Source organism: Vombatus ursinus, unplaced genomic scaffold (assembly GCF_900497805.2).
Source record: "Vombatus ursinus unplaced genomic scaffold, bare-nosed wombat genome assembly UNPS02014841.1, whole genome shotgun sequence".
Lineage (NCBI taxonomy): Eukaryota > Metazoa > Chordata > Mammalia > Diprotodontia > Vombatidae > Vombatus > Vombatus ursinus.
The window spans coordinates 6535208-6560525 of record NW_020954619.1 but is presented as its reverse complement, the minus strand read 5'-3'; the positions used below and the strand labels follow the sequence as shown (position 1 = coordinate 6560525).

Sequence of the window (25318 nt, the reverse complement as noted above, 5' to 3'; positions counted from 1 at the left end):
ACTGTGCCACCTAGCTGCCCCTCAACGTTTAGTTTTTAACTAGATGGGAGCACAAGAAATGGGACATTCTTATAACAAACTCTCTTTCTAATGCTTTGCTCCAACAGGCACATTTTCAGGTACCTTTCTTTATACCATTTAAAAGAATTATTTAGAATCTAGGACTTGTACTCTGTCCACTTTGAGGTATTAAATGTATTTGACAGAAAGGTTAGCTATGTCCAAATAACATACATGCAATTTAACTCAAAGGAAAATTCTAAAAAAATTTAAACATGGTTATGTATTAGTCATTTCTCAGAAAGCAAAATATTTATTCATATAAATTTTTAGACTAAAGTTTTAGTCAGAAGTAAAAATAAATCTTCAATGGCTAATGAAATTGAGTGCAATTGATGCTGGTTTTCACATTCATCTTCAGTTCATTCAGGTTCATTCAGAGTAAAGGCAACTTAGTTGTTCTTGAAAAGGTCAATGCAGCTTTGCAAGAGGGAGACATTATTCTAGAAGGAAGGGGAGAAACAGCTATGAGGCAGTCTAATAAGTCACTTAGTCACATCTATCTTAAAATGCTTAGCCCCAGAAGATAACTAAAATCCACTTGAATTGACTTTTCCATTAGATAAATTCAGAACCAGGTACACAGCTTGGTGTGAATACCTTACTCTAATGATATGCTAAATTTCAGATCTCCAACTCCTTTCTACTTTATGTTGCTTCTCTTCAGATCCTGAAATAGAGCCTGGAGTTTCTTCGTGGTTTATAGAGATTTCACTTCCACATTTCTATAGATAACATATTGCTCTCTCAAAAGCAACATTATTTCTCATTTGTTAGGAGAATGGTTTCGTTTTTATAGAGGAAAACCAGTACAAACAAGTGGTCCTTAATTCAGTCTTTGTCCTCTTTAGTTTACACAATCAAATAAGTATGAGAATCATGGTGTCAGAATACACAAGAACATAAGTTAGTGTCATGTTACTTCATGATTTTTCACAATATTGTTTTCATCAAATACGGGCATACCCTATAAATGACCCTTCAATGATGGATAATGGCAAAGTCTTTAACACGTTAAAACTAAATTCCATCATTAAAAAGGTACCCAAACTCAATCTAACATCATTAGGTCAAGCTCTTTTGTCCAACCCAATCTCCGTTTGACAACTATGGGAACTGGGCAGCTTGGACTCCTCCTGAGAACCCAGTGTTTCCTACCAGGAGATTCCCACTCTATCCACTGCGCCACCGAGCTGCCCCTCAATTTTTAGTTTTTAACAAGATGCGAGCACAAGAAATGGGACACTCTTATACCAAACTTTCTTTCTAATGCTTAGCTCCCAGTAATGTTATTTTGTGCAATGATATATTCTGATGAAGCCAATCAACACGATGTGAGATACAGCTATAGTTCTGCTGAGACACATGGCACAAAATTTTATCAGTGAAGAAAGAGCAATCTTCTGCTCCTCAGCTCATGAAATAAAAATTGGTACTACGTAATAATTCAACTTGAAGATAAAACTTACTTTTGCATGCTTTATTTCCAGTTCAGACATTTCAATTAGGTTTTTCCTAAATGCTGCCACTCTTTTCCGTTTAAAACTGATCAGTTCTACAGGAGAGACAAATGTTCAACTTTAAAAACCTGAAAAATTTGCATGTTCCCTTTACACTATAGAAATGCTAAGATTTTAAAGTTATAATCACTCACAAGGCAATCAGGAACTATAACTAGAAAATTAAGATGCAAAAAATGAGTATCTTATCTCTATTCAGAACACCATCCCAAAGCTACATCATCGATGAAGAATACTGGTGTTTCTAGATAAAGACGTAAACCTATATGCTTTATAAATCATGAGTTTAAATGTCTCACAGCATCTTTACTGTATAAGTGACGATGTAAAACAAAGCTAAGATGGTAAGTCTAGAGATAGGAGACAATCCCATTAATTGGAGAGAATAAATCTGAAACACCACCACATTTGCAATGTAACCGCATTCAATTTTAGTCAAGTATCAAGAGCAACTGTGTTTTCTCCTGGTATATAAAGCAGCTTCCTAACTTTTTATAGTTTATATATGTCCTCCAAGGTACAAATTTTAGTAACATGCTTTTAGAAAATAGAAAGTCACTTAAATGGGGGTGAAGAAAAATTAATTCCAGGCAAAACATTACAAAAACACAACTAAAAGTGTCTGCCTACAGATGGAGAGTAATGATAAATTTTGCACTTAGTATGTTCAATCACTCATAGGACTGGGTGATGATTTGTATTGTACAAGAATGCCATTTCAATCCATTAAAGAAGATTAAGATTAGATAAAGAAGTTAGTTTTAGCCATAATGCTAAACATAAAAGTCAAAAGGTTTGGTTTATGCTACATTTTACCTAGCCTTTAACTCATGGACATTTATGCAGACATCCCCAAGTAAAATTCAACTCTAAAGTGTGTAAGAAACACATTAAGAAAAGTTGAGCTAAACATCTACTCACACCCACCACAACACCTCTGTCTGTAATCACAGTTAGCACTCGATGTACACAAGTATCTTCAGAGTTTCTTGCCAACCCTGTAGCAGATTAATCCACTCCACAGCAAACACTAAACCATCCAAGAGCTGTAGTACATGCTCTAATAAGAGGGCCCAACTCAGCTAAATTATAGAGACCTGTTGATAAATAAGCATCATTCTACCTTCTTTTGCAGATTCAGAAAGCTGTTCAAATTTTTGACAGCATTCTTGCTGGTGTGCCTCAGCCAGTTTGACATCTTTGCTTTTTAACCGGGCTTTGTCCAGAGCTTTGTTTGAGTTTTCATAGTCAATGAGGGCTTTTGTACGTCTGTATAAAAGATCCTGGAAAGAAGACACACAGGACAATTCAACTTTCTTTTTATAACTCCAAGCATACACATGGAGGGAAAGAATCAAAATATGACACTGCTTTTAAGTAAATAGAATTATTCTAAACTAGCCATACTATAATGACATAAAATTAAAGTTTATGTTGTTAATATTTCACAAGTAAAATGGCTTAATTGTAGGTATTTTTAAAAAATATACAAGATATATTTTAGAACTGGTCTCATTATAATGTTAGTAATGACTGGTATATAAATCCTATGTTAGCAAATACCTGCTAGAAAACTTCACCTGCACGACCTATAGCTATCTTAAATTCAACCTGTCCGAAATAGAACTCATTTTATTTCCTCCCCGCCAAAGCCATCCATCCCCCCAATTTGTCAATGACATCATTCTCCTTTTAGCTATCCAAGTTCTATTCTGAATCATCCTTTCCTCACTGCCACCACCCTCCCCCCCCACCTAAGTCTTACTGATTTTGCCAACACACACAAACACCCACCCCCCCTCTTAGGTCCTTATCATATCTAGCCTGGACTACTGCAATATGATAACAGCCTCCTAACTGGTTTCCCGGCCTCTCCAATCCATCCGAGACACAAAAATGGTATCCCTAAAACACCAAATTGACCAAATTTCCCCTCTAATCAAAATACCTCTTAGATAAAAGACAAACTCCTCAGTCTGGCATTTAAAGTCCTCTTCAATATGGCTTCTACCTACCTTTCCAAGCATTTCATTATCCTTCCCTTTACACAGTCTGTTCTGGTCAAGCTGATTTGCTCACTCTTCCTCATGAGATCCCATCTCCACACACTTTATTAGACACACTGTCTTCCATTTGTAGGTCTCATCTCCCTCTTCACCTCTGCCTTTCAGAATGCCTCACTTATTCCAAAACACAACTTAGACATCCCATCTTACACAAGGCTTTTCCTAACACCCCGCCAACCTCCCAGATATTAGTTCTCTTTTCCCCTTGAATACTTTATGCACACTATGTCTTCCAATCCATAAAAGCAAGCCAAACTATGAGTAACTGGAAAAACCAGTGAAGGTCCTAAAGAACAGATAATGGAGACACCCCCCCACACCCCCCAGAAGTGAGGGACTACTAGGATGGGATACTGTATGTGCTGTCAGGTGTTCTGAATATTTGTTTAACAGTTTTCTTTTGTCACAAGGGAGGGTTCAATCTGGAAGGAGCATCCTTTTGCCTATGTAGCCCTCAAGTCCTGCAGAAATCTTTAGTGCAGACTGGTGATTTCATCAGTATGGGGAACTCCAGATGTGGCAACTCCTTCCATCAACAAAAATGAGAAACTAGTGTGTAACTTCAGTCTGTTACTTAGGGGCCCTGAGAAGTCATGACTGGCCCATGGTGGATTGTACCCAGGTCTCCCTGACTCCACCATCAGCCTTCCACCACAGCATGCTGCCTCTCACCTTCCAAATGTCAGGTGCTTAATATGTCCATTAAACTGAAGTAAGGATTCATCTATCAGTTAAGTCACAATGCTAATAAATCCCTAAAAGAATTCATCCCTTCATAGTTTTGATTTAAAGATTAACCAGAACTATATAATGTTAAAACCAGATGGCACCTGAGGGATCAACTGGTCCAACCTTCTCATTTTACAGATGAAGAGACAGAAACCCAGTGTCTTGCCAAAGGTCAAAGCAAGGAAACAGCAAAGCCACTACTTGATAGAAAACATTTACAGGGAAGGAAGATATGAAACTCCTAAGTCATAGAAGATGCAGATGGAAACAAAAGCTCCTAAGTCATAGAAGTTACTACCTCCTAGAGGTAAAAGGTCTCAAAGCTCACTCTATCAAGTGGAAATCATAAAAAAAAAAGTTGTAGCTTAGAGAACTTGTCAGCGAGGTCTCAGCAGCCACCAGAACTCCCAACACCACAACCTCCTGCCCAAGTGGTCATTCAGCCTCTGAGGCAGTCCATTCCACTTTTGGACAACTATAATGCTTAGGAAGTTTTCACAATATCACACTGCTCCTTGTTCTACCTCTGGGGCCAAATGGACTAAGTCTGATCCTTCTTCCACATGACAGCTTTCTAAATATGCTACCCAAGGACTCCCTTCTCCAACCTAAGCATCCCCAGTCCCTTTGCCCATCCTCACACCCAGAGAAGACTCTGGTCATTATTCTGGCTGCCCTCTCTGGAGACTCTCTTCCTTCTCAGTATCCATCGCAACCTGGTACACCCAGCACTGAACCCCATAGCCCACACATGGTCTGTCTAAGATAGAGTATGGAGGAACTTCTCAGCCCTTTCTTCCTCAAAGCTACAAATCCCTTAGTGTAGCCTACTCAGTTTGCAATCCACTAAGATCCCCTGCCAGATCTTTTTCAGACAATCGCCTAACCATGCTGGCCTATCTTGTACCTGAAGTGGATTACTGAACCCAAGCAGGATTTTACATTTACCCCTATTAAATGTAATCTGATGAAATTCAGCCCAATCGTTTAGCCCATCAGGATATCTTTGAATCCTGACTAATCCAGTATGCAATCTATCCATTCCAGCTTTGTCATTTGAAAACTTGATAAGCCCACCACATAAACTTTTATCCATAAGTCAGTAACAACTGGGCAGTGCAGTGGACAGACCACTGGGCCTAGAGTCAGGAATCTGAGTTCAAACCCAGCCCCACACACTAACTAGCTGTGTGACCCCTGGCAAGTCACTTAACTGCCTGTTTCTGAATCCATAAAAGAGGGGCAATAATAACATCCATCTCCCATGGTTGTCGTGAAGATCCAATGAGGTATCTGTAAAGTCCATAGCACAGTGACTGGCACATGGCACTTCACATATGCTTGTTTCCCTCTCTTCCCCTACTGATAGCACATCAAACAACACAGGCACAGATCCCTGAGCCACTCCAGCAAATATCACCTATAACTGACATCAAGCCATTAACAACTTCTGAATCCAGCCAATCAACCCAATCCAAATTCATCTAATTAGACTAGTAACTAGCCTCTATTCCTTCATCTTTCCCCCAAGAATGACACATTTACTTATTCTGTCAAAAAAAAAGGGGGGGGACAAAAGAATCGAGATTAGTCTGTCATCATTTGTTGTTGATTAAGTCATATGAGCCCCTTTGTGATCACTACTTCCTTTTCTAGAGATTCACCATCTTCAATTCATGGCAAAATTTTAGACCATATCAAATTGATAGGTCAATAGAATACAAGCTCCATAAAAAGTGTTTAACTGCCCTCCTGTCCTTCCAGATTGAACCCTTCCTTGTGACAAAGGAAAACAGTTAAGCAAAAATATTCGCAACACCTGACAACACATAGAGTACCCCATCCTAGTAGTCCCTCTCTTCTCTGGGGGATGGGGGAGACCCATGACTGCACTTCAGCACAGGGTTCCATTACCTGTGTTCTCTAGGACCTTTGTTTGTTTTTCCAGTTACTCATAGTTTGACTTGCTTTTATGGACTGGTTTATTTGGTTTCTTGCAGTGATTATGTATACTGTTTTTAGTTCTGCATTTGTTCAAATACACCTTCCAGTGTTTCTCTGAATTCCTCATATTTACACAGTAATATTTTGTTATTCACATAGCACTGTTTTCCAGCCAACTGCCAACCAATGGGCACCCGTTTTATTTCTCGTTCTTTACCATCACAAAGAGTGATACTATAAATATTCTGCTATCTAGTTGACCTTTGTTTCAGTTTTTTATTTCACTGGGGTTATATACGCAGTCATGAGATTTCTGGGTCAAGGAATACAGACAGTTTAGTCACTTTTCCTGTACAATGCCAAACTGATATCCAGAATGTTTGGACCACTTCAGAGAACATTAATTTGCCTGTCTTTCCCAGCCCCTCCAACCTGGGCAAAGATGACAAAATTTAAGAACAATCAATTTGCATGGTGAGAGGTGAAAGCTCAGAGTAGTTTTAATTTGCATTTTTCTAACCATCAATGATTCAGAGCTCCATGATCTTTCATATATAAGTGACAACGGCTCAGCAGTTGTATCAGTTCTGTCAGAACCTAAATGTGTGGTTCAATCAAGTATTAGTACCAGCTGAAGGTAGTTCAACTGAGTGAAGTTACGTCTTGGTGTTTTCCTACTGTCTCCTTACTTTTATTCCACTGCCTACTAGTTATGTTTTTCCTGTTTTTTCCCATTCAAAAGTCATTTTCTTTGGCAGAAAAATTGGGGGAAAAAAATCAGAACTGAGCAAGTCCACCTTTTGTTGTCAGCCCTAACCCTTCTTTGATTCCCCTCCCCCTTCAATATAGCTGACTCCCCTCTTTCTGCTGTCATCAGTTTTTAATCACCAGTCTCAATTCACTCTGTGCTTTAGCTATATTATGCCAAACCTGTTGTGTTCATCTTGCTACCTGTCCTTCCATCTTTTAGAGAGAGATATATATATATATATATCTTTAAAATTCTTGATGGATTCTCCATGTACTCACATCAGTCTCTTTTAGACAATTCTTATTTTTCTTCAGAATTGTTTCTGTGTCTTCGGAATTTCATTCTTGAGAGCTGGCCATATCTTCAGGAATGATTTCTCCTATAGGATTTTAATCCTCATAATCCTACCTATCTTCCTCTTAACCTTTTGAAATCTGTATTCCTCAAAAAAGGGTACATATCAGACTATGCTCATCTTTTCTGGCCTCTAACTCCATGCCCCTCCCCCCTACCCTCACCCTCAAAAACAAACAAACAGGTTATACCCTAAACAACCAGTTAGTTCCTCCCTATTTGTAAAATACCAGGTTCTTGGTTGGTTCATCCAACATTTGAAGAATGAAATTATCCATCATTAAGGCAAGAAGGTATTAACTCTTCTGGTTTTGGCAGAAAGAGAGTGCCAGCAAAGATCTGAATAATTAAAGTCCCTCATCAATACTACATTATGCCTCTGTGCTGGGCATGTGATTTCTTTTCCCAAACAGCTCAGTATACTCTCCAGAAGATCTTTTTCTCCCTCCATTAATCTTCAGCCAAATGGTTTCCACCAGTCTTTTTCCCCTTTGATTTTCCTGATTTCTTCATGAATTTCTTAATAGTCAATGTTACCCACCTTATTCCTTGCCCCCATTTTACCTATCCTGTTCTTTTTGAAGATAGATAGGTAGATCCAGCTGTGGCTGGATATATTCTGGGCATGGATCTTGCCCTTTCAAGTCTTAGTGATACCTATTAGGTTAAATTTGCCTCTATATCACCTTGCTTGCTGCCTGAACTTTGAACATTTAAGGCCATAGGTTTGTCTATGTGAACATATGGGTGCCTCAACTACTACACGTCTTCTTTCACTCTAACTATTCTATAGGGCAGCTAGAGCTTGGTGGATATATCCAGGTTGTTTTCTCCTTGCCTCATCACCATTTATTGAAAGCCCTTTTGCTGAGATTTTAAGACACCAGGTAAGTACATCTTTACAAGCTTTTGTTAGGTGCAGTCCATCTTTCACTAAGATCTTGTCTTCCCTATCTTTTAGGGCATAAACTCATGTGAATCACCAGAAGTAAGTGGTCACCATCCAGACTCTGAAGAGTTTCAAGAAGTTGTCCATTATGTTTGGATATATACCCCAGGGAGACGACTCTAATCAAGACAACAAAAACATTTCCTTGGCACTCCCAAACATCATGATTATTCTCGATTCTTCTTCTAAGCCTCCCTGGATCATCTTTTACTTAACAGTTTTTATGGCTCTGCTTCAGATCTGCTCCTTATACAGAGCCTCAGTAAACCAAACTAGTTTTCCTCCCTCAGTCTAGGCAACCTGGCCTTTTTGCTATTCTTTACATGATGCCCCATTTTCTTCTCTCTGTGACTCTGTACTAGTGACCCCTCCGCCCATGCACTCCCACACACTACCACCGTCCAGAATCTGTTACTTCCTTCAAGGCTTGGCTCAGGCACTACCATCTCTATGAGGCCTTTCCTTCTCTCTATACCAAATGCTACAGCCCCTCCCTAATCACCCCACCCCCCACTGATCTTGTATCGTGATCTATATACACTTAAATTCATGTCATCTCCCCCCAGTGGAAGGTAAGCTCATCGATGGCAGGGACTGTTTTGTTTTTTTATTTGTCTTTGTATCTCTGGGGTCTGATATATGGTACATGCTTAATTGCTTAATTAATGCTTGCTGACTGATTGACTTGGCTCTTAAAATCTAACACACATATGGAGTTATTTAAAGAGAACAAAACTCCAGAAATAGTTTGGGTTTTCAGTAAAACGTCTTAATTTATGCTACAAATTGTAAATAAACTTCTATGACCCCATCATAGGGAGGTCAATAAGTGACTAAATTTTTAGAGTCACTTAGATGAACCTGAACCAATCTGTTTTAGTTCAGAACTTGTAAAGAGTTTTCAATCCTTACCTTAGCAGCTTCTATGTTGAGCATATAATATCTGAGGAGCTCTGTCAGTTTTAAATCTTCATCTGATGATACTCGACCCTCCACTTTCTATAAAAAGGAACAAAAACAAATAAAAGAACCAGTCACTATTTGCCCAATGAGAAATCAAATTTTTTTTTTTGGGGGGGGGTTAAACATATACTTACCCTTAGCTTTTCAAATAGCTCAGCAACTTTCAGTAAATATCTGGAGGGGAAAAGACATAAAAGGTCAATTGCCTTGATTTCTCACAGAATATTTGCTCTTTTATGAAGCCTGATGTAAATCTTTTACCATCCAATAGATTACTACTAACTACATTAAGGACATTTCTGTCTTCTGCATTCAGCAAGCGCTATACATTAGGGAATTTCTGCCTTGCCCATCCTTACACAAACAGAACAGTTCCACCACATCTTCCAAAAACAAAAACCATGCACTAAATAAAAAGGTTAAGTTTCTAGCACTTAAAAACTATCACCTTTAGTTCAAACATTCTAGAAAACAATTTGGAAATTCACAAAGTGACCAAAAGGTTCACATCTTTTGACTCTTTCACTGGAAGGCATAAAAGAAAAATCCTATATATGACAAATTATTTACAGCAAATTTTTTTTTTTGTGGTAGCAAAGAAATGGAAACAAAGTAGATGCCCATTTATTAGGGAATGGCTTAAGAAATTGTGACACATGAAACAAAATGGAATATGAAAAGTCAGGGGAACTTATATGAAACTGATATAAACAAAAACAGAAAAACAATATGCTCACCGATTACACAATTTTAATCAGAGAATTACAAAACATCAAAACTGCCTGCAAAATTATAACTGCCAAAAATTTAGCCACAAAACAAAGATCTGAGACACCTCCCACTTTTCTGCACAAATGGTGGATTGTGGATAAAGAATATTGCATCAGACTTTTCTGATCTATTGGTTAGTTTCACAGAACTTTTTCTTTAGTATAAGGGATGGCGCTCTGTAAGGGGATGAGGGAAGGATACAATGGGAAATACAAACATTACAAAAACAAAAGATATCAATACAAATGTATTTAAAGAAAAAAAATAAGCTATTACCAGCCTCAGTTTTATATTTTAACATAGCCAAGACCTTAAATGCGGGTACAACATATTTTTCTGAATTCAAAACCTCATGGTCACAAACCAGGGTCAGGCACTCAGTTACAAATGATTTACATCAGTAATTGGGACAAAATATCTATTATTTCAGATCAAACATTTTGAAAAGCTCTATTTTACTCCTTTGGTAAGACTTATTCAATTTCACACATGAATTCTAACAGAAACAATAAGTTCACATTGACAGTGTTATATAGAAACAATCACAGGCAGAGAATTCAGTTGAAAATATTTAACAAAACCAAAACATTGACACAAAGTTAGAGATGCAAATAAATTATAAAATGCAAAGCAAGAAAAGGCCCTTACCTTATTTCTTTTTATTAATTTATTTTGATTTATCAACAATCACTTCCATAAGCTTCTGAGTTTTAAATTTTTCTCCCCCTCCCTTCCCTCTCCCTCCCCAAGATGAGCACAATCTGATATAGACTATACATATACATTCCTATTAAACATATTTTCACATTATTGATATTGTAAGGAAGAATTAGAACCAACAGGAAGAACCAACAGAAAGAGGAAACAAAACAGAAGAAAAAAATAGCATATAGTATGCTTCAATCTACATTCAAACTCCACAGTTCTTTCTTTCCTTACCTTACTTCTAAATCCAAACCCCTCATTTTATAGACAAATAAACAGACTCTTTAGGAGAAACTGCTCATGGCATCTTGTCTCCATCTTACGACTCTTAAGCCAGAAGCCACTACCATGACTAAATTAATCAAAAGTATGATTTCTTCATGACTAATGTGAAAATATATTTAACATGAATGTATACATAGAGCCTATATCAGATTGTATACCATCTTGGGGAGAGGGAGAAAATTTAAAACTCAAAATCTTATGGAAGTGAAGGTTGAAAACTAAAAATAAATTAATTTTATTTTAAAAGAACGAAGGACAAACAAAAAAAGTATGATTTCTTCTCACAAACAGCTGATTTTGAATGTCTCCTAACTACCTTCATTCACCTTGAGGTCACTCTCAATTTGATGTTTCCTCTAGTCAGACTGCAGACTCAGCAGACCGAAGCTTTATTCTTAACTGCAGTCAGGTGACTTAACTAGGAGGGCAAGGCACCTAGCTGGGCCGAAATTTCAAAATCTCACAAATAAATGTTTGCTGAATTGAAAGAGATACATGTGATCTACCTAACTTTTCGGCTGAAAGACCCAAAGCACTTGGATATCAAAGTGCTTTGATGAGTATAAAATGCTAAAGAGAAGCTAGTCTTTAACTTTCAGAAGGCTAAGAAATACCGAGCTTAGCACAGTTCCAAACAGGAAGCATGCTTATCCCCAGTATTCCTAGTCTATTTCTAGTTATCATATAAACCAAAATAATCCTTTTCAAAGAAGGAACTATGGGTGATAAGGATGACGTCTTAGCAGTAAAGAGAAAGAGAAGAGGTCAATTTAATATCCAAAACTACTTCTAACAGCACACTGAAACTCATCAACTAAGTACTTATCCAAATTTCTAATTTGATTTTAGGATGTGCCTGAACTTTTCGTGCACTCTGTGCCACCCTCCCACCCCCCAACTCTGCTTACTTTTTTATGACAGTTGGCTCTTCTAAAGCTAGGCTATTCAAGCAGGCTGAAGTGTGGATATAGTCATCTGCAACATCTGCAAAAAGAATAAAACTTTCAGTTCTATAGGAACAAAGCTGAAAATTAGCAATTTTTCTTTCTTTTTCTTTTCTTTCTTTCTTTTTTTTTTAATTAACCCAGCAAGTCTATGGTAAGTACTTTTATGAGATCTGGTCATTCTGTCGGCTTTTGCACATGAATCCTTGATCCTATTGTAATAGTTGATGAGGAAATTCTTCTCTTGGTCAAAGAAGTCATCTACCTCCTATAAAGGGGGAAAAAAAGATGTTTAAAAAAAAAGTATTAAGTTAACCAAACCAAGAGAGAAAACCTGGACTAGCTGAGATATTTTCATAGAATAACACAACTTTAGAATCCAAAGTTCACTCTAACAGTTCTTGAGTTCAGACATTCCAATTAGGGATCAGACTTTAAAATGACTTTACCTATTATACGAGATATTAAACTTCATTACTAGGAGAGAAATGAAAATAGAATAACATGCTAGGACCTGAGCATCAATAAGCAAGAGAAAAAAGAAACAACTGTGAAAGGCTCAGGTGAGCTTAACAGCCAACTCTCCAATTCTTCCCTTGCTCCCAAAAAAAGGTACATTCATAGTAACAATTAGCAGCTAAAAACCTATTAAAGGAGAGGCTTGGAGGCAAATCTTGTGATTCAGTATCTTTTGAGGGGGGGCATCTACTGCATCTGGCACAGTGCCTTGCACATAGTAGGAACTTAATAAACCTATCTGGCAATATTCTTTAATTTATAAAGAAACATTTCCAGGGCAATGGTGGGGTGCTTTTTTTTTTTTTAATCTGAGACAAGATGGAAGGAGGAAGTGAAGAATGTGGAAACAAAAATTTTATATTCGAGTTGGAAGCATTTTTTTTAAAGGGTAAGATTAGTGGAGAAGAAGGAGCTGAAAATGAGAATACTTGGTGAGGCCAGATGAGATTTCATTTCCTGTTAAAGTACTAGGCTGATAAAGGAGTTCTTAAACTGCAATGGCATCTCAGGAGCCGAGGAAGCTTGTTGCAACACAGGAAGACTGTGTTCAGGATGTTAACCCAAGGAATGCCCAAGTGGGAACATCTCCCTTCCAGTTCTCTCTCTGCACCATGATCCCTCTGCATTAATAGTAGCTGAGGCATAAAGGCTTGCGTGACCAAGAGGAAACCACTCAGTCTGTGCATCACCACCGGAAAGCAACACCAATCAAAGGGCACACTGCCCAGTTTAGCCAAGAATAAAGCATGACTTGACTGGTAAAGACAGTCCTGTAATGGAGGACCCAAGGGATTCATTCTCTTACCTTAAAGGTATGGGAGGAAACTATGTTCTGTATACTTGATAATGAGTATCAGTTTATGTAAAGAGAATACATAAATTGAAGTCATAGGATCATTTAAGAGACTCAGATGTAACAAATGGCCAATATAGAAGGAGCCAGGGTTCAACTTTCAAATTTCGTTTAAATTTTTCTAGCTTATAAAAAATGGAGCATAATACTATGACCATTTCACAAGAGCAAAATGTGATAGTGAGACATTCCTTGAGCTCAGTATTCTTGTGGTGACATCGTTCAAAACTGGCTGGCTATGTTTAGTCTATTCTTTTATTTTTTTATTTTTTTTAATTTTTAGGCAATTGGTGTTAAGTGACTTGCCCAGGGTCACACAGCTAATAAGTGTCAAGTGTTTGGTTTGAGGCCGTATTTGAACTCAGGTCCTCCTGACTTCAGGGCCGGTGCTCTATCCACCTGCGCCACCTAGCTGCCCCCCCTGTTTAGTCTATTCTTGTTGGTAGGATTATTATGCCAACTTAAGAGGTGAAAGACACACGTAAAGCCATCTGTACCCTAAGGAAAAAGGACTTTAGACAGATATATTCCAACTACGGGAAAGGTAAAATCGACCCTCTGCTGGTGGGTTCTCTTCTATACATACCCCAATTTTAAGCTCTCAACTCTCTTCTGGCTGCCCTTTTGTTCTCCCCTTCTGGGGCTGCTGCTTTTCTATTCGTGAATCCTTACTGCCTCCCTTTCTGTTACAGTGACCTGCATCTTCCTCCCTCGGAAGGAAGCCCTATCTACATCTTGAGTGCTCTCCCTCCAGCTTCTACTTGCTGAGAAACCTGTTTTCTTCTCCCAAGATTATTCTTGTTGTAGCTGAAGTAGGTCACTGAAACAAAAGGGATATATTAGAGACCTTTTTTGGTCTTTTCCCTTGCTTAATACAGTAGCTAGTGAGTGCTATACAAAATGCTAAGGAAAAATGTGGATGTAAAAGAGAAAATCCATCTTTTTAATTAATGTTCTTGCTGGGAAACATTTTTATCACGGATGTATGATAGTACAGAATTGTTTTTCTTTCCGTTACTAGAAGATACAATTGCCAACTATACCCAAAAAATAGAATCACATTTCAGGAAAAAAAAAAGTTAAAAGCCATTTACCTTAACTCCAGAAAAAAGAACTTCATCAGCGCTTTTCACCACACTTTTAAAGAAGCCACCAAACATCTCCTTAGTGTTTTTCCTCCTAACACTTAGCTGGAATTGGAGAGGGAAGGGGTAGGGAGGAGGTAAAAAAAAAAGGAGTAGAAAAAGTTTCAAAAAGATGGCTCATGGAGTACACATTACATGTTATGAACTAAGAAGAATCATAATCATGTTCTAAGCCATTTATAGTATTTTCCCCAGTGTGGTCACTTTTGGAAGATATTTCCTTTATTTAATGGATGTGTGGAACACCCAATCCAACTAAGTTAAACTGGAAGCTAATTGTTAAGCCTAAACAAAGGTCTCCCTACTTCTTGAAACTTCAGTTTTTTTTTTTGTTTTTTTTTTTTAGTGAGGCAATAGGGGTTAAGTGACTTGCCCAAAGTCAGACAGCTAGTACGTGTCAAGTGTTTGGTCTGAGGCCGAATTTGAACTCAGGTCCTCCTGACTTCAGGGCCGGTGCTCTATCCACCGTGCCACCTAGCTGCCCCAAAACTTCAGTTCTTAAGATACGGCATAACATTGCCTGATCAGCTATAGAGATTTTTATTCATATAAATCTGAAACATTTGCTTGGGTTGCCTGCAAAAACTACAAAGGAAAAGTCATATAATTGATTATATTTTAATATACAACCTTTATTTAGAAAAGAAAAACATTTAATTTAGTGATACTATAAGAGTCTAACACTTAAGAAGAGACAAGAAACTAAACATGAAAAATCTCTGCAGCGCCAATCACAAAACCTCAAGAAGCAGAATGGATGTGGCCAAGGACCTCTCTTAGAACCATGAACGAGTGTGCACGCGTGACTACTCTTTGACCTTACGGCTTCTGCTCATGTTGGGGGCGGGGGGAGGCAGTGCGGCAAAGGCAGGAATGAGTGCTTTGGAAGAAAAAAGAAAAATGACTTTTCCTGGCAAGGAAAGATAATGAGTGAGTTAGCAAAATGCTTTCTACAATGGCTCCATTTGAAATCTGAAAGTTTTTCTTGCTAAAACTGTGTCTCCAGTTTGTACTACCATAGTGACAAACTTAGAACCATCTCAATGAGTTTTGGGGCGTGCAGTATAATCTTAACAGACCCTATAAAAGAGATGTAAGTGTCTTACATCCTGATCATATTCCAGGAAAACATGAAAGTTGCGATCTTTGCTGAGGACAGGATGAGAAGAAAGTCGCTGAAGAAAAACTTCATGGGATGATACAGTCTTCTTAAAGACAGCTAGATATTCCCTGAAATAAATGTACAGTATTGAGACTTATGCTCAATTCTTTGATCATCTTAATGATCCCCAGTATTGATTAACTATTGGCTTATCAAAATTTGACACTAGAATTAGTGTGACAAATGGCGTTTGATTATGTTGCTGTCCTCACCTAGGTAAGCAACAGATCAGTAAAGAACATAATGGCATTAGCAGAAACCACCAAAATACAAAAATCAAATCAATACTAAATATCATCATGGTTATCTCCCATTGCTCAGGTGTGATTAGCAAGAATCACACTAATCTATTACCATAATTTATCAGTTCCAGAGACAAGTCAAATCTCCAATCAAAACCAGCTATATATATATATAGAGTTCTAAGCAGTCATGCAATTAACACAAGCACAAAGTCTGAAATAAGCAGTTTCAGTGGATTGTCATTGCCCCTCCACCCAACTCCTTGAGTCTATTCATTTTTTTTTAAACTATCCCCACAAATTTAAAGAATAATCTTTGGGTAATAAAAATTTACCGATATTTGGGTACCCATTCACATACAAGCATTGTCCTACCTACTGTGTATGTGTGTGTATAGGGAGGAGGGAGTTTGGAAGAAGCTGATTAATTTTACAACAAATATGACCCTGACTTTTAAAAGTCTACAGTCTAATTGGATGTTTACTGCCAAATGTATTTCTACCATGGCAAAGTAAATGCGAAATAACTAGGCCAGATCTAACATATTTACAAACAAAATTTATACAATAGAGGGTTGGGAAGACTAGGAATAACTCAATTCATTCTACCATCATCTAATAAATGGCTGCAATGTGCATAGAAGCATTCTGACAAAGATATTCAAAGACAAGTAAGACATGGTACTTGCCTATGAGGCAATAACCTGGGGAGATAAGACATGCACAAAAATATAAGAATATAAAATCTGAATGATCAATGGTACAAAAAAAAAATGCTATGAAGGTTCAGAGAAAGATAACTTCCAACTAGGTGGAAGGTATGATCAAGGAAAACTTCATGAGCAAACATTTAGCAATTCAATAAGTAAATATGCCAAAGTACAAAATCCCATGTTTAGGGAACAGCATTAAGAAAAGGCCCAAGGTCAGAAAAGTATGAGATGAATGAAGAACAATAAATAGTCCAGTTGTAACGGAATATATGGTCTATGAATGGGTGGAGTGAGAGAAGACTAAACAGGTAGGTGAAGCCAGAATATAGAATAACTCTAATTGTTAGGCTTACAGAATCTGGACTTTTATCTGGCAAGCAATAGAAAGCCATGATCAGAACTGTGCATTAAGAAAACTGTTCTAACATTCAAGATAGCTTGGACAAAAGAGTCTAAAAATGGGATTCTGATTACAGTACTGCAGTAGTCCAGGAGTACAGTAAGGAGTGGTAACAGCAGGGAGGGACAGATTTAAGAGATGCTAAAGTGGTAAAATAGGACTTAGCAACAATGTGGAGGTGAAGGAAGAAATAGAAAAGATGACTCCAAGGTTCTAAATATGACACAGACAGTATATGAACATTAACAGAAATGGAAAAGTCATAAAGAATAAACTTGAGGGATGGCAATCAGTGCTGACATGTTGAATGAAGTGTAAGAGAGAGTGTGTGTGAGTATGTGTGTGTGTGTGTGTGTGTGTAACTAAGAAAGCAGGTCAGTCCTGGGCATATAAATAAAGAGTGAGGTAATAGCTTTATGTAGGATAAGGCTAGAAAGAGAGGAGCCAGAGAAAGGTCAAATATAGAAAGAGAACTAGGAATGCAGAACATCATAAATGAAGCCAATGAAAGAGTCTGGAAGGAATAGGAAACTGTTGAATGCAGATGAGGAAAGACAAAAAGGAAGAACACAGAAGTGTTTCCTAAAGTTCTGTCCTTGGCCCGCTGCCCCACCCATATCCCATATTCTGACTTAGGACTTTAAGTGGGTTTTATAAGTTACAGCGAAAAGAAACAGTTACAGGATAATCATACCACTTAACAACGTGGAAAAAGCTCTTCTATGCACCCATCCCCCAATTAACAAGGACAGAACAAAGAAAGTACTTCTTTAGGTTATGAGATGAAAGGTGGTCTATTGGGTAAGACTGGGTTTATATCCCAGCTATGCTCCTGTGTGATATTAGATAATTCAGTTCCCTCCTCTGAGCCTGCTTCCTCCTCTATGAAGTGAAAGAATGAGATGAGATGGTCTACAAAGTCGAGTAGATAACAATAAACAACATTCACATAGAACCAGTAGCCACTGAATATATTCTCTGTACCTATTCCCAAGCCTCTTTCTGTTTCCTCTAAAGGGAGTCAATAAACCAAAAGCCACCCTCCAAAACACTACACTTACGCTTCTAGTTCTTGCTTCATTTTTGCAAATTCTTCTTTTGTCATAGAGCCTTCGCCCTCCCCCAGCTTCTGCATCTTCTCTCTGGGGCCATCAAAGTCAGGCTTTGTAGGAGCAGGTGGTATCTGCATTAAACACAATATTCATGAGGACTATTGACTATAATATTAAATAAGATTTTTAAGAAACCCTATTTCAGGTCATATTGAAAGATTCAATTTTTCTTTCTATATTCTATCATCCCATTCCAAAGTCAGTCAGCTCCAGAACAAGAATGGGCAATATTTAGGAGGGAAACAAAAGAACAGCTGCAGTATCTCCCCATAGAATGATAGCAGACTAAATGGCTAAGGCAAATCTCACTCACTCCACCCCCAAAAAGTAATTCAGGCAAAAACCTGTGGGATATTACATGTAACACTTGGGGGGGGGGAGAGGTGCCTGTCCTAGACAAGCACTTAGGTTTACCTTAGTCCTTCAAACTTAAATTAAAAAGGAAATATATTTGTCTTTCTTTAATTTAGTCGTTTGACTATTAGACCTAGAGATTATCATTGACAAAAATGGAAGATGGGATTCCAGGGTACAAGAGTTTTTAACCTGTTTTAACACTAGCTTAAGCAAGCATTTAAAATCTCCAGGGTTCAATATCTCTAAAACTGCAGCCAGCACTGAGTCATCATTAATACTAGAAATGGTTTCTAGTCTTCAAACAAAGGGACTTCATAGGAATGTTTTGTTTTGTTTTAAAGTGCTTTAAGTCTTGGCCGAGTGGACACCCCTATTCACATGTTCAACTGCCAACTAGGATTAAATCGTCAACGAGGATCCGCCATTTAGGTTGAGAAAACATTTATTTTTATTGACTACTTGGCAGGTCAAATTGCATCTGGTACTCCTTTAAACAATTTATGAATGCAAAAACCAAAAAACTACAGGATAAGTAGAATGAAGATAGTGGCATGGGACTAAATCCTTACTTGAGCAGAGTGCTACAATAAATATTAAGCAGCACCTGTACTGTCCTATTATAATACTAAGGCTGAATATTTGTGGTTGGGTTGGTCTGCACAAGTCCTTATTCTATTGAGCTCATGATAAAGCAAGGTGAGGGGTCAAAATGAAAAAAACTTCAGATACCTTCATTACCAAACTGCTTGCAGCCAATTCTACATTAAACAGAGTCAAAGACCAAATAGGAAAATAAGGCTAATCTTATCACATTGGTGGTATTTTGCAAAATCACAACCATTTGAAAGGTTTTATCATTAGTATCTCCTTTCATTTAAACAGAAAAATAATCATTTTGTTAAAAAGAGCTGAAAGATACTAAAACAAATTTCTGCTGTATTAAAGATGAGAAAAGGTTATTTCAAGCAAATGAAGCAATAACTGAGAAAGGAAGCATCTTGGCAGAACAATGTGCCCCTTTAAAGCCTCAGCAAGTCTTACAATGAGCCCTGCATATTCTTCGGTTTCAGTAAGCGTATCATGTAGCCACACAAAGTCTTCATGTTGTCTTGTAACAGAAAACTCTGGACTTTGAAAAACAGACAGAGTGGTCTATAAAGGAAGAAAAAAGGTTGAGAGATAACAATCAACTTCAAATATAGACCATTACCTACACACTGCTAGTAGCATAGCATGCCATCTTTCCCTCACCAACAATCCAATAAAATTCATGGTTATTTCCATATCTATCGAAAGGGTACAAAATAAACATAACCTAGCTTTATAGCCTTTCTTACTACCACCTCCCTTTTTTTCCCATATGTAAAATTACCTTTGTATGCACTGTGAACTTGACCTTATCTCTTTCACTGAGGGCATCAGGGATATCAATCTGGAGTGAAGGATCAACATTCAGGTCCACAGACACGGATCTCATCTGGAAAACATATAAAGAATTACTCTTCATTTTCTGTCATCTCAGACAATGTATAGGGTGTGAGGAAAAACCTTAGTTTAAAAAATGTATTTTTTTCATTTATTCAATAAACATGTATTAAATCTCTACTATGTGCCAAGCATTATGCTAAGCAATGGGGTACAAAGAAAGGCAAAAGACAATCTCTAACCTTGAAGAGCTCACAATCTAATGGGGGAAAATAACACATAAAAAGATGAAGAGGGGGAAGGAGGAGAAAATTTTGAAGACATGTAGAGGGTGGATAATGGTAAGATGGCTGCCCTGGACCCCCTTTTTTATATAGAGAATGTGGGAAGGCTTTCTGATATTCATCTTCCTCTCCAATCAAAGGATATATTGCCTACATTTCCCATTGGAACCAACCACCTCCCCTTACCATCCTTTATAACAAAAAAAAATTTTAAGGAAGAAAAAAATTCAGAAAAACCATTTTTAAAAAAATCTGACGATATACAGTGTTCCACACCCACTGATCTTGATCTCTGCAAAGGGGAAGAGGGGAGGCTTCTCATAAGTCTTTGGGGCCAAGTTTATGCTTTATAATTTTACATTCGGTTTTGGGCATTTCATGGTTGTCTTTACATTTATTTGCTATAGCCATTGTGAATAATATTTTACTGGATCTGCTTTACTTCATTTTCCACCATTTCATATAAGCTTTTCCATGCTTTTCTGTATTCATTATGCTTATCATTTCTTATGGCACAGTAACATTCCAACACACTCATTGTACCACCATTTGGTCAGCCATTTCCCAACTGATGGGCATCTCCTTGGTTTCCAGTTCTTCACAAAAAATATTGCTATAGATATAGTGGTGCATATGGAGCTGTCTTTTTTGTTAATGTCTTCTTTTAAAGTATATGACTAGCAGTGTAATCTATGGGTCAAAAAGTCACTTTATTTGCATAATTCCAAATTACCTTCTATAATGATTACACTAATTCATCTCACCACAATGCCTGTCTCTTTATAACTGGTTCCATCCAATAGCCATCTTTTGTCTTCTTTGCTAATTTGCTGGATATGGGGTATCAGTTATTTTGATTTCCAGTTATCTTTTTAGTGCTTTGAGGGATTCTTACACGTAGTCATTAATTGTTCTAAGTTCTTTTGAACACTGTTTGTATCCTTTAACCACTTCTCTAAGTGGGAAATGGCAAAACTGCAGTTGTGTTCATTTGCATTTCTATTATCATCCTCAATTTGGGACGTTTTTTTAAAAAACATGCCATGTTTGAGAACTGTGAGAAGACAAGCAAACTTATTTACTGCTGGCAAAGCTCTGAAATGAGAGAAGTCATTACACTGTTTGTTCTCTTGATCACTACTGGGCATAGACCCCATGGAGATTAAAAACAACAATGAAAAAGAAAAGGTCCGGAATATACCAAAATATTCACAACAGCAAAGAAATGAGAGCAAAATGGGTATCCATTGACTGGGAAATGGCTGAACAAATTGTGATAAATCAATGTAAGGAATTTATAAAAAGGAAACTCCAAATAAATGAAAAACCTATGCTGGTCCTGGAGAGCAGCTACTGAAATATCCATAGCATCCCCGGACCCTTGGTACCTTGCAGGTCAAGGACTGTGAAGAATATTGCCTATGATATCCAATGCCATCATTCTAGTAGTTTACTTCTTTTTTTTTCTTGGGCAGGGCAGGGGAAGAAGTCATGAGAAATTACTGACATTAAAAAAAGATTTTTTTCCCTTACAATTTAGTCACTAAAACCAACTAATCTTTAAAACTCTCTTTATTAAGCAGGCAGGTTAAAGCAACTTTTTACTTGTTAACTCATGTTTGATTAAATAGGTTAATACAGTAAGTTCAAGTTTTGGGGTTCCCCCCAAGAACCGAATAGTCAGAATAAAAGGTGTGATAATGTGGTAGAGTAGAAAATATACTCCTATGGAGTCAAAGAACCCGAGTTCTAAATCAGATTCAGCCAGATTTAGTCCTTGCTTTAACCTGGTTATTACTTTACTATCCTGCACTTCATCCATCTCATCAATAATTGGGGAGGTGGGGATTGACGACTAAATGATATTGAAGACACCTAAACTAGTCTCCTTTCATTTCATAAGGCAAAAAACAATTTCCTTAGAAAAGCATTTGAGTAAAATGGCAATGAGGAGGAATCTAGATTCAAAAATTTTTTAAATGTGCTTTCCTACTTCTGGCTCACTAATGCTAGTGAGCAACTTACATTCAGTCAATTAGCATTTACTAAGCACTTGCTATGTGCCAGATCCTCAGCTAAACTCTAGAGATATAAAGAAAGCCAAAAAAAAAACCAGTCCCTGCTCTCAAGGAGTTTAGTCTAATAATTCGAGAGACAACAGCAAACCCTGAAGCACAAACAAGCTCTATGCAGAATCAATTGAGAGTAATCTCAGAGGGAAGGCTTGAGATAAGAACGGAAAAGGTTTCTTACTAAAGGCGGGACTTTGGCAGAGACTTAAAGGAAGCAAGGGAAACCACCAGGCTAAGATGAGTAAAGACAGTTCCAAGCATGGGAGAGCAGTCAGTGAAAATGCTCCAAGTTTGGAGATGGAACATCAGCTGCAAGGAGGCCAGGGTCATTTCATCACAGACTTTTGTGCAAGGGAGTAAACTGTCAGAAAATTGGAAAGTGGAGGGGTAGGGGGCAAGTTATGAAGGGCTTTGAAAACCAAGAGGATTTTATACTTGATCCTGGAAGCCAGTGCCTGGGGATGCCAGTGGAGTTTACTAAAGGGGCAATGAGTGGGGGAAAGGTGATGGAACTGGCACTTTAGGAAGATCAAATTGAGAGCTGAACGGAAGATGGACTGGGGTGGGGAGAGACTTGAGGCAGGGAGACCAACCAGCAGATTATAGCAATAGTGTCCATGTGAGGTGCTAAGGGCCTGGCACCAGGATGGTGGCAGGATCAGAGAAGAGAAGTAGGCGTATGAGAGAATGAGATGCTATGAAGAGAGAATACGGCCTTGGAAACAGATCAAGAGAAAGTAAAGATTCAAGAATGACATCTAGTTTGTGAGCCTAGATGACTGGGAAGATGGTGGTACCCATGACAGTTACAGGGAAGTTAGGAAGAAAGGAGAATCTGAGGGGAATGGTAATTAGTTAAGTTTTGGATCTATATCCTTTGACCCAGCAATACCACTACTTGGCCTATTTTTGAAAATACTTAGGGAAAAAAGAAAAGAATCTATATATTCTAAAATGTTTATAGCAGCTCTCTTTGTGGTGGCAAAGAACCAGAAACTGTAGGGATCTTCATCAACTGGGGAATGGCTGAACAAGTTGTAGTATATAATTGTGATGGAAGACTCCGTGCCATAAGAAACAACGCACTCAGTGATTTTAGAAAAACAAGGAAAGACTTGCATGAAATAATGAAGAATGAAATGTGCACAATCAAGAGAACAGTGTATACAGTAACAGCAATATTGTTTTAAGAATGACTTTGAGTGAATAAGTTATTTTGATTATTATAAATAACCAAAGTGGCTATAAAGGACATATGAAGAAACAGACTATCTGCATCTAAAGAAAGAACTGATAAAAGTATGCATAGAATAATTTTACATATATGTACACACACACATCTATTTGTGTTTAATGGTAGATATGGGGGGAGAAATTTACAGGATGTATATAATACATCATGTATATATTTGTTGTATATTTGAAAGGAAAAGCAAGCTGTGCATAGTGGATTTGCAGTTTCATGTGCAATCATCTTTTTTATTGTACTATTTTATGAAAAAAAATATAAAGGACACAAGAAAGATGCTATTTACATGCAAAGAAAAATGATAAATAGAAGTGTGTATAGAATAATTTTACATATATACACACACATATTCCTATTTGTGTCTAATGAGAGCTATGGGGAGGGGGGGTAGAAAAAAAGGAAATTTACATGATAACTTTGTTGTATATTTGACAGAAGACTTGAAATTTCATGTACAATAATCTTTTTTATTGCACCATTTTATGCAAAAAAAATATAAAGGACTTAAGAATGATGCTATCTACATCCAAAGAAAGAAATGATAAATAGAAGTGTGTATAGAATAATCTTACACACACACCCCCTATATGTATCTAATGCTAGCCATGGGGAAGCAGGGAAAAAAAAGGAAATTTACATATTTGTGTATTTGATAGAAGACTTGAAGTTTCATGTACAATAATCTTTTTTATTATACTGTTATAATAAAGAAATGCTTGTTTTATTCCTTAAATTAAAAATAAAATTTAAAAAAGAAATTATAAATGTGGTGAATACAGAGAATCATAGAAAAGATCTCCATGAACTGACAGTGAAGTAAGCAAAGGAATGTACACAAAATGATTACAACAATATAAATGGCAAGAACCACATACACACAAATCAAGTGTTATGTTGCAAAATTATAAAAAACAAGCATGGGTAGAATGAGGAGACACTCCTACCCCACTCATCTGCAGAGATGGGAGGTCAATAAGTATTGCACATGGCATATATTTTCAGACTTTTTGTCTTTAAAAAATACCACTTGGTAAATAAGATGGCTCCCTGGGTACGGCAAGAAGAGAGATACTGGGGGAAATTATGGTGATATTAAAAAAAAACAAAATACATCAACAAAAACTTATTTTTTAAAAAAGATGTCATCGGTCAACCAGTTTAAGATGTCCAACAGGCAGTTGGAGATGTGCGACTAGAGGTCAGGAGAAAGGTTAGCCTTGGCAAGCAGATGAGTCCCCTGCTCAGAGAGGATAACTAAACAGCACAGAGGAAGAGAAAAGGGTCCAGAGACCCTGCAGCAGGTGAACGAAGATCCAGCAAAGGAGACACAGAAGAAACAGTCGGCTACTTCCTGATTTAGAGTTTGTTTTCCATACGTGAACTGACGCCCAACAGACAAACCACAGGGTTAAAAAACACAGTAGCCGGGCTCTTCACACCCAATCCTAAATTACCTTGAGTTAGGTCACATTGTTTAGATATCATGCAGCATAAAGTAAAAGTCTCTCTGAACAACCTACAGCCTAAAAGAAAAAGACGTGAACATTGGGGGAATGACAAGCTAACTTATCACATGAAATATTTTTTAAGTTAAATTTTGAAAGGCTATTCCTCTAGAGGCTTACTACTTTAAATGCTTTGTGATACTTATCTTTTCTAAGTCAATTTAGCCTCATTAAAGTAGTAGAAACCATAGACTAAGTGATATACAAAATAAAAGCTAAGTCTAGGTATGGAATGCAAA

The 25318-nt window shown here is 37.4% G+C and overlaps 1 protein-coding gene across 1 annotated transcript in view; it reads right to left on the bottom strand.

The window, feature by feature from the left end:
* Nucleotides 1–282: 282 nt before the first annotated feature.
* SNX5 (sorting nexin 5) overlaps nt 283–25318 on the bottom strand; it is a 51598-nt gene continuing 26562 nt past the window's right edge. Inside the window, exons 2-13 of the mRNA XM_027840271.1 lie at nt 19917–20021; nt 19586–19696; nt 18137–18258; nt 15665–15788; nt 14508–14603; nt 12204–12309; nt 12006–12081; nt 9471–9510; nt 9286–9372; nt 2704–2863; nt 1530–1615; nt 283–503 (exon numbers count right to left, since the gene is read on the bottom strand). Coding sequence (XP_027696072.1) covers nt 453–503; nt 1530–1615; nt 2704–2863; nt 9286–9372; nt 9471–9510; nt 12006–12081; nt 12204–12309; nt 14508–14603; nt 15665–15788; nt 18137–18258; nt 19586–19696; nt 19917–20021 — 1164 coding nt within the window. The 3' untranslated portion in view covers nt 283–452. The remainder of the gene's footprint in view (nt 504–1529; nt 1616–2703; nt 2864–9285; nt 9373–9470; nt 9511–12005; nt 12082–12203; nt 12310–14507; nt 14604–15664; nt 15789–18136; nt 18259–19585; nt 19697–19916; nt 20022–25318) is intronic.